The sequence below is a fragment of the Corvus hawaiiensis genome, chromosome 3, assembly GCF_020740725.1.
Source record: "Corvus hawaiiensis isolate bCorHaw1 chromosome 3, bCorHaw1.pri.cur, whole genome shotgun sequence".
NCBI classification, from domain to species: Eukaryota; Metazoa; Chordata; class Aves; order Passeriformes; family Corvidae; genus Corvus; species Corvus hawaiiensis.
In genome coordinates, this window is record NC_063215.1 from 103,260,965 (window position 1) to 103,277,211 (window position 16,247).

At 40.8% G+C, this 16,247-nt stretch overlaps 2 protein-coding genes across 11 annotated transcripts in view; one reads left to right on the top strand and one right to left on the bottom strand.

The window, feature by feature from the left end:
* The window catches only part of CLIP4 (CAP-Gly domain containing linker protein family member 4), a 32,643-nt gene extending 20,518 nt beyond the window's left edge, over positions 1-12,125 (top strand). For 7 of the 8 annotated variants that reach the window (XM_048296586.1, XM_048296588.1, XM_048296590.1 and 4 more), the window contains 7 exons: positions 2,478-2,561; positions 5,233-5,373; positions 5,797-5,925; positions 7,830-7,953; positions 8,731-8,795; positions 9,452-9,524; positions 10,185-12,125. In XM_048296586.1, the coding sequence (XP_048152543.1) occupies positions 2,478-2,561; positions 5,233-5,373; positions 5,797-5,925; positions 7,830-7,953; positions 8,731-8,795; positions 9,452-9,524; positions 10,185-10,506 (938 nt within the window). In that variant the 3' untranslated portion in view covers positions 10,507-12,125. Of the gene's footprint in view, positions 1-2,477; positions 2,562-5,232; positions 5,374-5,796; positions 5,926-7,829; positions 7,954-8,730; positions 8,796-9,451; positions 9,529-10,184 lie in introns of those variants that run through there. The other variant, XM_048296594.1, reaches the window with a different exon arrangement.
* Positions 12,126-14,534: 2,409 nt separating this feature from the next.
* The window catches only part of ALK (ALK receptor tyrosine kinase), a 313,072-nt gene continuing 311,359 nt past the window's right edge, over positions 14,535-16,247 (bottom strand). For all 3 annotated transcript variants that reach the window (XM_048296584.1, XM_048296583.1, XM_048296585.1), the window contains one exon: positions 14,535-15,360. The gene's annotated coding sequence lies outside the window, so the exon portion shown is untranslated. The remainder of the gene's footprint in view (positions 15,361-16,247) is intronic.

Consider the following 16,247-nt stretch of genomic DNA (forward strand, 5'->3'; position numbering starts at 1 on the left):
AATTAGCACAAAATTCAAGCTATTTATAAATGGGTATCTTGCATAAAAAGCTTCTTGGGATAAGCAGTTTGTTGGGAGTATTGCTCAGGAGCAGATCCAAGCTGATGACTTCTGTTAAGTATTTTCCACAGTTTGATTCACTTTGTTGTGAACTGTTTGTAACCCATTAAACTATAATGGGAGGGACTTTTCCTTTGTCACAGACAGCTTCCTTCCAGGCAGTTTGGCCATAAACTACCTTTTCTGTCACAAAAATACATTTGTGTCTCTGTAAAATTTAAACATTTGATACCTTGCTTTAAGGTAGAAATCAGAGTGAGTTAAGCAGCATCTACCCAGGAGAGTTTACATCCACTGGATGTGAGTGTCTGGAAGCTGCTGCTTGCAGGGAGTCCTTGCACCCAAAGGTCCATGGGAATTAACGTGCCTGGCTGATTGGCTGGCTGGAGGGGGGAAGGACAACACTGCAGAGGGAGAATATTGGTTGGCAGTGTTTATGTGCATCACCAGGTCACATTTCTTTCCTTTAAACTCTCTTCCTGCGATGCACTGGTTTGTAATTGACACTGAACCGTGCCATAAATCAAGTCCCTCCTGATGGGAGAGAGTTTTCGAAAAGTCCTTGCGAGGAGTTTCAAAGATAAACTGAGGCTTTTCCTGGAGTTTCAATGCTTCCAGATAGTTGTTTATGAAGTCTTATCAGAGGAACAGAGCCACTAGCATGACCCAGGTACAGCATAGAGCACAGAAAGCAGGAGTGAAGTCTCTAATTATCAAGATTTACACAGTCTTTTAAAGATATTTTAACCAATAGTTACTAAAAACCTACATTATTTTCACTTTCCTACCAATTATTCAGTAACATGTCTAGGAACTGTGGAATTCTCTATCCAATCATTCCAAACTACTTTTACTGCAGAACATGGAGTAGTAGAAGGAGGAGAAGAAGGTTTAGAGAACAACAATCCTCCATTTTGATATTTTTTACTCTTACCTATTTACTACAAAGAGAAGCCCAAAACCTCTAAATTTTCACCCTGTGACAATCTTACATAGTAATCTATCACCTAATTCACACCACTGTATTTTCTAGTTCTTGTCTGACTGTTGGTAATTTTTTCCAAGGTTGGAGGTTAAAACAGTGTTGTTCAGGGGGGTAAGAACCCTTAAAAACAGGCAGAGAAATATTCTTGGCACTCTGGGTTCCTATAGTAATGATTCAAGAAAAATTAATACGCTTTTTGTAGATAAGGCTATAAGGTGCAAAGTAAAATATATTTATAATATTGTGTAGGGGTTTTGAAATTTTATTAGGTTCTACTGGATTTGAATAATCCATCAGATTAAAGAGAAAAGATCTTTTTCAAGTTTCTAGGAAGAGGATTATTGAGATAAAATTAAGAAATGTGTTATCAATCACAAACACTAGATTTTTGATCTGGTGCCTTAATGGCTAAGCCATAAAATTTTGGTAAATACGCTACCCTTGCAAACTAGTTCAGTCCCTGTGGCTGAATTAAGATGAGAGGGTGGTACTGGAAGGACACTGTGTGTAGCTGTGGAGGGATTACAGTGATCTGATGTACTATGGCAGTTTCTACTCTTTACACACTCTATAAAAAAGATCCTCACCACAACATTTATTCTTGAGCCATTAACGTAATTTCTAATTGGCTGTGATACCAGTTAAGTGTTTCAATTTAATGAGGTTCCATTTACTAAGATATTCCTGGAGAATTTGCAAGGAATTAAAGTCTAGAAATAATCTGTATACCTTTATGTCTATAAATTGGTATTTTAATATATAAATAAATATAAAAGATGTGATTTTTCTTTCATGACAGGGAGTGGGTAAATCATAGATAAGTTTGTTCTTCATTGAGTTAGGGTAGGAAACTGTCAGAAATGCAAAATGACTTTTTGCAAATTGTAACTTAGGTGGGAGTACGAGTTGCTACACATACCACAACATTGCTGCTCTGAGAGTTAGGCTCTTAAAAATCATATTGGCATGCTTACATCACTATTTGTAGTCTGAATGAAGATCTGATCTCAAATCTCTCTCAAAACCTTGATGTGTAATCTTTTACGGCAGAAATTGTGAAATTAGTCCTGGTGAATAGTAGATCTTAAGTACTATAAAAGTGAATGTTACAGGTATGAATGTTTGAAAGATTTAAATAAAACTCCTTCAGTATAAAAATTAGTATTTTGTAGGCCATTTGTTTATTGTTTGGCAAGATAGTTTAGACTGGTTTAGTGTGTTAAGGGGTTTAGTATCTGTGCTTATCCATCAAAACAATTCTGCAGTCTCGTTTTACCCATTTATCAAGTGTCTAAGGAATTGTACAGTTTTATCAATTTTTCTATGCATCCAGTAATCTGCAAATCTGTCAAATTGTTTTTGTACATGACTTTCCTGTAAAATTATTATTTGTTAGGATGTATATATTTAATTGTATCTATTATTTTTATAGGCCTAAATATGGCAAAAAGAGACAATGCTTCTGAAAACAACTTCATGACTGCTAACAGGGGAAAAACTGTACCCGCAAAAGATGGTAATGAACTAATTTTTAATTTTTTTTTAACATCTTAAGAAAAATTCTGTGTATGGCACTATTACTGCTGCCCTACCTCTGTAAAAGCCCTGTATCTACACTATAGAAAAAAGTTGCCTTGCTTGTTTATATTATATTCAAGTCCCAAGCAGGCTGTAGGCATTTAGTTTTCTAGGAGCAAAGTAATTTGTGTGGATGTTTGGCTGGCATTCTGTGTTGCTTTGGTAACCACTTCTGTCTGAATACTTGGGCAAGAACATAGACAAGCCCTTAAAGCTGGCTCTTAATAAATGATCTTGCAGAGGATCTGCAGAATTACCAGCTGAGGTGTCTGAGAGAGACCTTTTGCCCTGAATTGTTGCTGCCTAGATTTTAATATTCTGTTGGCATTTTTTTCTCTTCTCTATCTGTATTTTCATGCTTCTTAATAAACTGTTACCATCTAACAGTGCTTAACAGTCTTGGCATTGTATCATGGCAGACTCACCATAGCAGGCTTCAAACATGAAAAATGAAACTGGCTTTTAAAGAGTGCCTTTTGCATGTGAATCATTCTCTGCAATTATCTAGTTTCACAATTGGATAACAACTTCTACTACAGCAGTACTTTGCTGAACTTGAAACACGAAGGGACCTCACTTTCACCTATCTTGAACAAACGTTAAAAGTCGTGTCTCCTTTGAAGTTTTGTCTATAAAATCATAAGTGTTGGTAAAAACAGTATTTCTGTGAAATAATTTGAAGTGTGAATTTGGATATGCCTTCTTTAAGTCATAGAATCACAGAATAGTTTAAGTTGGAAGGGACCTTAAAGATCATCGAGGGGCATCCACAGCTTCTCTGGGCAAGCTGTTCAGTGCCTCCCACCCTCACAGTAAAGAATTTCTTCCTGATATCTGATCTAAACCTCCTCTCTGTCAGTTTGAAGCCTCTACCCCTTGTCCTATCACTGCATGCACGTGTGCAAAGTCTGTCCATCTTTCTTGTAGGCCCCCATCATGCACTGAAGGGCCACAGTAAGGCCTCTCTGGGGCTGACCAACCCCAACTCTCTCAGCCTTTCCATGTAGGAGAGGTGCTCCATCCCTCTAAACATCTTCATGGCCTCCTTTGGACTTGCTCCAGCAGGTCTGTGAAGAAAAGCATCTTTTCATATCTCCTGTGAGTGAATAGTTGTGAATTCAGAGAGAATTCAGAAAAGACACGACAATAACTAGATGTATAAAACATGACTTAGGAGTAAAGACTTGAAATTTGTGATTGTGTGATTAAAAAGACAGAAGATGAAAGGCATAAAACTGGAAGCTTTGGGATAAAAGGAATAGTATAACTCACTCTGCATGTGTGGTGGGAGTAAAAAACCTTGATCTAAACCAGTGGTGATTGAGGTTTTATATTAAGGGGAAAACCCCTGTAACATTGGAGATAATTATGTGGTGAAATACACTATTGAGAAAATCTTGAGATCTCCCTGATGGGAGGTTTTTAAGAACAGGCCAAATACTCACCTGTCAGGAGTGTTATAACAAATAATTGTTTTGCCTGGAGGAAGAGGAATCAATTATTGGACCTGCTGAAGTCCTTTCTGCTCTTCCTTCTCCCACCCTGTGATTTCCCACAAAATGAAGTATCTTGATGACAGGTGGAATTGGAGCAGTTTTTGTTGCATTCCTGTAAAAATGGTGGTCTGAGCTCCCGTGAATCCGTCCCTGGACTGGCTTCTAAGGACGGACTTGTAGCATCTGTTTGCAAACGCACACATGTATTTATACCTTGGACATGGAGCCAAAGTTTACCTGTTAGTCACCATTCAGGCAGTAATTTGCATTTTCTTCATTGTAGCATAGCTGCAGAGAGTATCTCAGAGCCTTCAGATTTCTGTCCTCAGCTTTTGTTTGGACCCCCACTGCATTTGCCTTCCTCAGTTCTTTACTGTTTTGCAAAATTGGAGGACTAATTGACATCGAATAAACTAACCCTGCGTTGTTATCAAGCTGTTTGCAAAAACTAATGGATTAAGCCTCTCAAAAGTCTGGAAAGTTTGATAAGCAATATTATCTTAATTTTTCACATTGATAAGCTGAGGCATAGATGTGTCTTGCTATACCCTGCCTCATTTTGGGCAAAAGCGATTAGGAAAGGGGAGAAGAGGAAGAGCCTTGAAAAGGAGGCAGGAAAGATGAACATAAGTCTTATTGGACAGTTTAGGGTTTGCAAATGGAGATAAAAGTGATTTATTTCCCATTCTAGTTTTATAGTACAGGCTTTAATATTACAGTTTGTAATGGAATATAGTAGGCTTTAATCCAGGCAATAATTCACTCACATAATATCACCTTCCTTCCACTTCTCATCAAATCTGTAGTAGGCTGGATGCTGAAAGGCTGGTGGTATGATCTCTTGTTACTAAAGCTCATGTATTTTAATAAATATGCTTGGGACTGTTCAGATGAACTTCGTAGAGTATAAAGATGGGCTTTTGGAGACCTCTTCTATCACCATATTCCCACAGCAGGGTCACTTGCACAAGTTCTGGCTTTGGCTCTTTACTTTGTATTCTGCCCTCCATGGAGAGCAGACAGCTTCCATATTTACAAAAGCTTTCCTTTCTGCCTAATCTATCCTTTTCCAAGATATGATCCCTGAAGGACAACTTCCATTTATGTCTTTAGGTTTTCCTGGGTACAGCAGCTCTTCCTCTTCTACTACCTCCTTGGAAGGCAAACGGAATTACTCCAAGAAGCGGAACTCAACGAGCAGCAGTAAAAAGGCCCTGACTCGAGTGTCTTCCGCCTCATCTAAGATGAGTGCTGGTATGGTCTGTTGTATTGAGGTGTATTTTCACAGGGGGGAGTTCACTGCTGCATTGAGTACTTATGTAGAACTTCTTGTGTTGTTTCAGAATCTGAGCTAGTTTCAGAAAGACACTTGTGAAGTAGTTTAATCATAAACCTAAGTTTGGCAACTTTTAGAAAGATTTTTTTATAACATCTTCAAGATGAAAAGTGTTTCTGTAGTTGGTCACTGTACCTTTTCAGAGCAGAGAAAAGGCTGTAGTCCAGTTTTCAGGCTGGCACAAAGCAAATCTTTGTCTAAGCAAAATTTGTGTTGCCATGTGTTGAAGGTACACTGTGTTAGAGGTAAATACTCTGTTCACTAGTCAGTTGGCTTGCTATTGAAAGCTTTCTTAAAGATTTAATGTCACTAATTTCAGATCTTGTTCTTCTCTTGGCCAGGGCTGTATAGCTCCCCAACCACGAGGAAAAATGCTCTTGATGGAGAAATCCAGGTTGGAGACAGAGTACTGGTGGTGGGGCAGAGAACAGGCATTGTTAGATTTTGTGGGACAACAAAATTTGCACCAGGTATGTGCAAAGCTCTGTGTATATTGTCAGATGAGTATGGAATAGCTTATATGCAAGCATGTGAAGAGAAACCCATCTTTTCCCTCACTCCTTCAAAAAAATTTCTAAATTTAAATTGGTTTGTTTCCAAGTTCTCTCTCCCTCTCTCTCCCTCTCTCTCCCTCTCTCTCCCTCTCTCTCCCTCTCTCTCCCTCTCTCTCCCTCTCTCTCCCTCTCTCTCCCTCTCTCTCCCTCTCTCTCCCTCTCTCTCCCTCTCTCTCCCTCTCTCTCCCTCTCTCTCCCTCTCTCTCCCTCTCTCTCCCTCTCTCTCCGCTTCTCCCTTCCCCTTGCTAAAAAACACTTTGCAATGAAGCCAAGTGCTGTCAAAGGCAGCCATTGTTCTACATGGTGGAAGTTAATTTCTGAATCCTTCGTTGTAACCAAATTTATCTTCTCTATGGCCCTATCTATAATCTTATTGCAAGAGTAATGCAGAAGCAGTTGGTAGGTGTTGCTGTGAGTACCTGGTTTGGGTGAGCTCTGTGTGATTGGTGATTGGCAATACTCCGTCGTGACACTGGGTGGCATCAGGATTTAAAAAACGCCGTCGGGATGCAAGATCGTGGTACAAGCTCTGTACTTGTTTCATCCCTGCCCACTTTCCAGTTCCCCAGTTTCACTGTAGGCAGTCCTTGCTCAGGTACTGCAGTTACCTGAGGGACACTTAAATGTCATCACTTCTTGTGTTGTTGCTGACAAAGTGATCAGTGAGAAAAGGACTGTTTCCCAAATGCACTGACAACTGTGAAATCAGAAAGCTGTTTGGCAATGTTAAGTCTCCTCCCTCTCTGCTTTAAATCAGGAACATAATTTTTTGGAGGAAAGCATGCTGTTGTAAGAAGTGAGGATGGAAAGATGACAAATCATCACCATTTGCTAACCCAGTAATTTATAGAAAACCTAACAGATGCATGTTTAAGTATTTCAATTCTAATGTGTATCAAAGCTCTGGAACTTATCCAAGGTTTGTTCCTTTTGCTGCAATGCAGATCTTTATTTAATTCTAAAAATGGGAAGCAGAGAACTTCTAATATACTGAGCCCTTCTAATTCATAAGCTGTCATTCCTGAGTTTCTTGAGCTGATAATTAGAATTACAGTTTTATCCAGTGCCTTAGTACCAAGTGACTTGAATTAAATTCTGAATCTTCTGGGGATGGATAGCATAAGGACTACTAATGGAGTATGAAATTTAGCACCTTTATGTAATTAGCTCACATTTATCACGGGTTATGAATGATCAAGCTCATTAACATCTTGCTGCCTATTCAGTGTTCTGTACGAGATTAATTGATGGCCAGTTCCAATTCTTACACCCTTCTCTTGACATCACACAACCAGCCTTGTGATTTGTATTAATTATAACTTGCTAGATGGAGAGAAAGAATGAATTAATATCAAAACTTTAATTTTACTGTTGATGATCTCAGATGAGGCATAAACCATGTGGTCAGAGGACTAAAGAGGGAAGCGTGCAACAGCAGTGCTGCTCTTTCCTGTCTCCTTGTTGTCCAATAGCCAGTTAAGTTCAGTAATAATTCTATTTGACTTTAGTATGTATATATATACATACAGCTACATAGTCCTCAAATGTTTTACCTTTTTTGTATTAATTAAAGTGTCAATAATTTTATTGAAAGCATATAAAAATGCTGAGATAATTATCTTTATTAGGGTATAATTTGTGCATAATTGAATAGGTAGCTATTTTATAATATACATATTTACTGTTAACATCTGGACATTTTCTGACTAGAAACTGTTTTCTTTGATGTGGATGAATGCCAGTTGTGCCAGTGGTCTAGATGAAGAAAAGCCTGTAGTGTTTTGTTGAAAATGCCCTGATTTTACTGTTTTGCAACGTAGGATTCTGGTGTGGAATTGAATTGGACAAGCCTCATGGGAAGAATGATGGCTCTGTGGGAGGAGTGCAGTACTTCAGTTGCCTTCCCAGATATGGCATATTTGCACCCCCATCTCGTGTGCAGAGGTGAGCACTGAATTTCCTGTAATGTTTGGGTTGCCAAATTATTTCTTAATACATTTCCAACGTGAAACAAAATTTTGAGCAGATACAGAAGATACAAATGTTTTCTTCTGCAAATGGAAGTTTATAACCTCCATTAAAAACCTGGTGGTTTTAGATCAACTTTTTGAAAGCAGAGTATAAAACTGGAAATGCACCTCCCCCTGTTTCTCTTGCAGCTACCTGAAGTATTTTTATTCCAGGGCCTCTGATAGTTTGTGTCCATTAAACCTTACTTTCATGACCCAATCTTGATGTGTTCTGCTAAATTCAGTTATAAAAGGAAATTGCCCTTGGACATGACTGGAAATGCTCTTCTTATCCCAGCTAACTGCACAGAGTATCCAAAGCATGCACCACTTGCTTGTAGTCTCTTTCTTAGGTTTCAGGAAGAGCATCCAAGCAATTCTGTGCTCTTTCCTCCTGTATTTGTGTGTAGTTATGCTGCCAGACATGTTCTTGCTTTTATTTCTCTGAATAAGCCAGTTCAGGCAAACTGTTAGAACTTATCTCAGAAGTATACCTGCTGTCTCAGTGAGTAAGAGAGGCAAATAACTCAAATACACTGATTTGCTCCAGGCACTTCTTGCATACCAGCCTGAGTGCAGCAGGAATGTTGGTGTCTTTTGGGGGCAGGTGGAGAAGGAAAGGATCAAAACTTCATCAATATTTGACGAGAAGCCAGTAGGTTTGTTCAGAGTTGAGTTGAAATGACTTCTTTATCGTGTTATTGCTTTTCAGACTAACGGGTTCTCTGGATTCTCTCACAGAAAGTTCGTGGAGTAAAGGAACTCACACTTTTCCAGGTAGGAGTGTGAGACACTGGGATTTGGGTGAGGCAGGCCCTGCTCTGCAGCCAAAACCTTCTGCACTAAGCCAACTTCTCCAAAAGCACAAGAAATTTTCAGGGACGCCAAATGCCAGCCAAAAGTCTGGCTGCTCCCTTCCTAAAAATGTAGCCTGCAGAAGGAGCTGTGGAGTACTATATTGTTTTTAATACTGTTTCTACTGGCAGAAAGAGTTATGTCAGTTATGATTGTTGGCAGTCTTCCATTATTACTATATTGCATTCTAATCAGAGAGAAAGGGAAATGGAACCTGCTCCTTAATACAAATTAAGATTGATGAAGGGATCAGTAGGGCAATGTCCCTATGAAATTGCTAAAACTTGTGTGAGGTATTTGAAGTAGTTGTTTTCCTCTACTTAAGCTTTTAATGAGAAGACTGCTTCAAATTACCTTGTTTGGTTTGTTTAATTTAATTTCTGTCCCCTCTGAAATTCCAAACATATTATGGGTATATACTTTCATGAGGAGTTTCATCATTTAACTTCCAAATTAGAGAGGAGAATGTGCAGCAACTGTAGTGGAAGCAGTAGAAAAGAAAACACAAAGAATATGTGTTCATAAGGGTTTTTTTTTCCTGAAGAAGTCCTACACAGCTTATTCATCTTTCCACTTAGGTTTTAGACGCAGTCTAAGCACCACTTCTGCATCTTCACAAAAGGAGATAAACAGAAGAAATGCCTTTGTTAGGTGAGTGTTACAAGTTTCAAGTGCTTGGGTGAGCTGGCTGTTAGCTTTGCTGTTTCTTGCTCAAAAAAACCCTTCATGCTGGTAGGATATCTAGACCTTTATATGCTCATTTTTTTTCCTTCCAAAATGGACCAGTAGTACACTACTTTTCCATGGGCATCAAGGAGTACAGTCCTAGAGTACAGTCAGGTTGACATTAAAGTTGTTTTCCAATCATTCATCACTGCATATTCTCCAAATTCTTGTATTTTCACACATCTGGGTGAGGTTCAGAGGCTCTTGTTAGAGGACTTCACTTTGTCCTGGTGATCCTGACTGACACTTGTATGTTAAAAGTTGTTTTGGTTAAACTGTTTTAGGCCCCAAATAAAATATTTTGTATGGCTTAATTAACCAATACTATCACCTGCTGTAAATATTGTAGATCCTAGCGTCAGGTGAAAGAAATTGCTTTTCCAATACTTCAGACTGGCGAGTGTAGCAGCCTGTTACTGTTATTTCATGGTTTGTTAGTGACATGAGATCGAACCCAGTGTTTCTAAAAAGGGATTTGAGGGTGGTTTTTTTCCCCATGCACTTCCCTGAATTACAGATTTGCCCTGGATGTTTTTTAGACAAAAAAAGACAAGACTTTTTCTGTTCCCTTTCTTTTCTCACTAGATCCAAGAGCTCTGTGTTGCGGCGTAGCTGGAGCAGCAGCACTACAGCTCCCTCCGAGGGGCCCGTGAAGCTGCACGAAGGCTCCCAGGTTCTCCTGACCAGCTCCAATGAAATGGGGACCATCAGGTACATTGGTCCCACAGACTTTGCCCCAGGGATCTGGCTGGGGCTGGAGCTCCGCAGTGCCAAGGGAAAGAACGATGGCTCCGTGGGGGAAAAGCGCTACTTCACCTGCAAGCTGAACCACGGCGTCCTGGTGCGGCCCAGCAGGGTCACCTACCGTGGGATTAATGGGGCCAAGCTGGTGGATGATATTTGCTGAGCCACAGTGTGCTCATAAGGTGGGGAATGAGTATTTAAAAGCACAAAACAACCCCGCCTAGAATGCAAACTTACTTTGAAATCGTTAAATCTGCATTTGCATTTTACATATGTAAGTATATATGTATGTGTGTGTATATAATATATATATATTTTATATAAAAATATATATATAAAAGAGATAAAAAAGAGTTCAGTTATGTTAAGGAGTAAAACCACTGTTGAGTTTCTCTTACTTTATCGACCCTTGCCTGGAAGGTTATTACAGAAGCATCTTGGGTTTAAGATGCTGCATCATTTGAAAACTGTTCCAGTTGGAGAACCGAGTGTCTGCAGTGTTCTCGAAAGTTCCTGTGTGGTTCATGCAGTATTTAAAGGTTTTTCTCCATGTAATAATGAACTGGAAATGTTTGTGCATTGCCTGCTTTTGACAGCAGAGGTGTTTGGTGGGTGATGTTAGCCTGGTTCCTGGGCACTTTGTCAATTCCAATACCAGCTGCTAGCAATAAGAAAGGAGGATTAAAAAAAGAGACAACCCCCTTCCTATCTTTTTGAAACAGTTCTTGAGTATTTTTGCATTTTATCATTCAGATCCCTCCTCTTCTTTCCCCCTCCTCTTCTCCTCTCCATAATACAAAAGGGCTGATAAATACAAGGATTTGCCCCTCTCTTAGTGAAGAGCAGCAATTAAATAAAAAGCCTTTAAAAAGCACAAATATGCTGCATGTCAGTCTGTACAGTAATAAGCACCTTTTGTTCTGCATTTGTAGAAGGAGCTACATATGAGATGCACTCTTTAAAATAATGCACTTTGCACTCTCCTGGAGATCTTTCCCTCATTTTTAGTGACTATTTTTTTGGTCTGGGATGCTGCAGGCAATGAGTATCGCAGTTGTAAAATGCAAATAAACCCAGAGTGGAATATGTAATACCCTCATCATAAATATTAAGTGTGTATAAATACAGCAAGGTAATTCCTGCCAGTGGTATGGAACAGATACAGGGTTTTCAAGCAAGCTGTTGCCATTTTTTGATTAGTTTGTGATACATGTTTCTTTTTGTTTGCTTTGGAACAGTTTCCAGTATAAATTTTTTTGTGAGAGTTTTATGATAAATTAAGGATAGTTTTAGGTACAACACTGTAATGGGCCTTCATGTGACATCAGTTGCGTATCAGCCTTTTAAAACAGCTAATCTTTTGTCCATGTTTTAAACATAGAATGTATTTTAATTGCTCAGCATATGTAAACATTATCTTAACTGGTTGGGTTTGTGTTCCAGAACAGTCATTTTACTCTCAAATGATCTGCTTGCTCTTGCCTACTTGAAGAAGTGACACTTTAAATAGTAATATCCTATTTTTAGACAGAATCCTGCTGCTGTAACCGTCTTTTAAATGTTGCTGTAGCTATTTTTCCTGATCTGTATTTAAAATAAAATAATGCATATTGTATTCTAACTTAAGGGAATTTTTAATTGAATATAAAAGCTGTAAATTTTGAATGTGTAAAAAAAAAAAAAAAAGTAATGCTTTATATTTAGAGACACAGATAGTGATGTACAACTTTACTTTGTCTGTTTCTTGCTGGTATTAATAAAATAAAACCCTGTTAAATAATAGACCACAAAGAATTTTCACGGGGTCCTTACAGAATGTACAGAAGGATATGTTTCTCCTTCTCTTCAAATGAAGTGCAGGGGGTTCAGCATGGAACAGCAACTGCCAGCTGTGAACCAGAAGCTTTTCTCTCTCCTGGCTCTTCAGCACAGAAGTGCCAGTTCCAAACAAAGCGTTTGCACAGCATGTTCTGGCACAGCCTGGTGCACCTGGGCGAGCAGTGGAGTTCCTGTGAGGAGATACTCATCATCAGGAATGCTCTTTTTCCTGCCTGACCAGATGGAATGGGTGGCACTGCTTTATCTGAGAGATAGCTGGAGTTCTCCAGGAGGTAGGTATGGGAACGAGTGTGTGGGTGAGGCAGCAAGCTGGGCCAGCTTGTTAGAGTCACACCACTTCTGTGTGGTCTGTCTTGCACAGATGATTCACTGGGAGCTTGTTTTTCCTGCAGGGGTGTCAGGCTGCACCTTCCCCGGCTCTGTAGCTCCAGGCAGGTCAGCTGGAAGTAGGGTCTTGGTGGCCTGGGCCTAGTGAGTGCTGCAGGACTTCATTGAACCTGCCTGATGGGTGCAGGAGAGGGCAGAGATACCATTTGGCACTGGTGTATTGTGCTCTACCTTCCATTTCAGCTTCAGCCAGCAGCACATCTCTCCTGGAAGCTCTGGCTGTAATTGGCTCAAGCACTGCAGCTTAGAGAAGCAGATCTGACTTACAAGACAGAGCTGTTTCAGTAGCTCTCAGGATCTTCTGCCAGGAAGCAAGAAGCACTGTAAATTTATGCTGTCTGAAACAGAAATAAATCAGTCCATTCCAGAAAGGATTACTGAGGGCTCTCTTCAAGGTGGGGATGGGAAGGGATTTGTGCCTGCCTAAATCCAAGGTAAGTTGCCATAATCCTTAACTCCAACTCTTGCAGGAGGACACTGTGTCAAAAAATTTCTGAAAATAAGTGGCAGTGAAGTTTGAAATTAGGTGCTGTGCAGAGGACTGTACTGTCACAGCCCCTGACTGGTTAGAAAAAAAGCCAAATGATCTCAAAGTCCTGATAAACTACATAAATAAAATATTATCTGTAGTTTATAAATAAATAAACAGATAGTCCCCAGCTGTGGGCACTGTGCTGCCTGTGCAGACTCTGAGGCCAGTCCTTGTCCCACAGCAGGTCTCAGGTCCAGTTAAAGAAAATGGCCTTCCTCAGTGCTCTTAGCAATTAAATCTTTCAATTTTTCTTGAACACTGGCTGGAGAGACCACAGGTGCATGTCACAGGAGGATGAGAACTTTCTTGAGGTGTCTGAGGATGGGGAATTAATTTCTAGAAGTTCAGCTCAACTGGACTCAGTGACTGTTTAGCAGATGGTCAATGGTTTTCTGGGCAGGGAGCCTGTGCTTTGAGAGTGCTGCTGGTCAGCAACATCTGAGGCACACAGATCCACGCTTGGCTCTGCAGACCTGCAAGACATAGCCTGGTTCCTCTGTTACCTGTGAGAGGTGGCAAATCCAGCATTTCTGTCATGGCTTTTTCAGAGCTCAGTGTTTGCAGAAGCCTTGTCAAGGACCAGGTGGCAACTGAAACACCTGCATCCTTTTCCCTGCCTCGCTGCAGACAGACAACTCTAGAAGAAAGGGGAATTAGAGCAGAGATTGCCAGTCAGTGCCAGATCTGAACCAGGCTGTGGTGGCTGGCTGCTGACCAGCCCTGCTCCTGGAAGAGCATAGGAGAGCTCCTTTTTAAGTTAAGAGGAGGAAGGAACCAAAGAGTGGAGGAAATGGAGGGGAGAGGTGCTTCTGGGAAAAGTCTTGTTAACCAAACCACAGCACTATCCTGCAGTAGAATGAGCACATGAAGGAGAAAGTTTATGGTAAGTCAGTCCTAATTTCAAGGACCATTTCTTGAGAATGGAGCTACCTGGGCCATAGGATTGATACAGGGAGGGGATAAAAAGTGAGTGTTTCAGGGCAGGAGCTGATTCTTCCTAGAACTGTCACAAGATTCAATACTGTCACTCCATTGTATTAAAATACAGCTTATAGGTAGACCTATCCACAGTCCAGACTCAAAGGTTGTCTTAGATATAGGCATTAAGGGAAAACATCCAAATGCTCTCTTCAACCCTATCCTTTGTTCTCTTTTTATACCAGCCAGTTTGCTGTGGGTAAAAGCCAGCCTTGGTGGTTTGTGACAGAAGGAATGGCACCTTTCCCTGTAAGAAACTTGGTGTATGACATTTGCAATGCAAAGACGTCTGGAACAGCTGCTGAGAGCCCAAAGGGTGGCTCAGGGTACCACCAGATCTGCTCCTTTGGGTGTTCATCACCTTAATACTTCTGCAACTTTGCCAAGTAAAAATGGATGTCCAGAGACCTCCCTCGGATGTTGATCCAATCATTGCACAGCCCAACACGGAGAAAGCCAGCTACTGTCACTTTATTTGTCTTCATGCCTTGTGGTTCACTACACTTGTTTACAATACAAATACACTATTCAATACAAAATACTCAATGACCATATATTAGTATTTTTCGTCATAGTATCCCTGAAGTGCACAGGCCCTTCCTTTATAAACAATGTTGCATAAACGGCTGTACATGAGACTGACACTCCTATAATGAAGCTCGGTACTAAAAGAAGCCAGATGGGGACGCGTGGGACGTTTCCCTGTGATGGGTTTAAGTGTGGGACAGACAAAGGGCGATGTCTTTGCTGCTGTGGAAGGCTGTTTGATGCTATTCCCACGTCCAGGTTCTCATCCCGCAGTACCGGGAGCAGACATGCGGAGCGGGCCCGTCCTTGCCCGTGCCAGCCCTGCCTCTGGTGCCGCGGCTGCTCCCGCGGAGCCTGGCCAGGGCCCCCGCAGCACCCACGCTCCCACAGCAAGGCGGCCCTGCGGCTTCCCACCCGTGCTCCCTGCACCTCCTCCCGCTGTGGCCAGGCTCCTCTCCCACCCCGCTCCCTCACTGCGGCTCGGGGAAGCAGAACCACCCACGCTCCTGCCTCGCTTCATTCCCAGGCAAATGGTTCAGTGGCAAAAAGGGACAACTGGAACGGCAGAGAGACAGGCATCCGAACCTAGTTTACCTCCAGCAGCTCATGGAATCAGAAACTACTTATCTTCTATAGGAAACCAGGTAACATCCACATGGAAATAAGCCATTTTCACAGCATAAGAGGGGTGGCACAGGGTTTTTCCCAGTTGTGCTTTACATCCTGTAGATCATACTGCTTCCTGCTTTTCCACTGTAGAATGAGGAAGACATAAATCAGAACATCGTTATTACCAACACAAAAGATTAACAGTCTTAAAAACAAGTTCCTTAAAAAATACACGGTGTGTCAATAAACTATAATTTAAAAAATAAATCATAGACAAAAATGGGTAAGAGGGTTAAAATAACTTGGATTTTTCTCCTAGCATGGAGGGGTTTGATAAAGGAATTTGGGATTTACAGAGTGCTTTGGTCTGGTGAACCCATGGTGACTTAAATCCTTTCTGGTCCCTGTAGCTCTGAGTACTAAACAGGTGAATCATCCCAGACACAGAAATTAGAAGTTTCTGGTTCATGACTGGACAGAATGCTCATGGCAACTGCAGCCTGCACACAAGTAACAGAGCACCCTTTGGTCCAAGCAATTAATGGTAGTCTTCATTTCCTTAGAAAGAGGACAGGTAAATGCTCCAGCCCTTGTTTCTAAGTGAGAAGATTTGATTAGCACCAGTATTTACAGAACAATTTTTGCAACCTGGGGTACTGTGCTTGGACAGCACACAGGGGTACCAAACTAAATGCTTGCTGTGGAAGAACTCTGAGATGGTGTAGTTTTAACATTAAAAATAAGCCCAAAATGTATTTCTGAATTCCAAGAGTTAAGAGGGAGAGATTAAACAAAACCAAAACGATATGAACAAACCCCAAAACCCAACCAACCAAAAAATCCAAACCACTAAAGAACCCACAGCAAAGCATTTTGCACTGGAGACACAAGAGGGAAGCTTACTTAAAAGCAATTGCCAGTGCTGAACAGTATTTGTCTAATGCACTGTACTCAGCAGACTGGAGAATTTCAGCAGTAATTCACCATTTCCCCTGATCAGAATTATCTCGATATATTCCATAGGTAAGAAG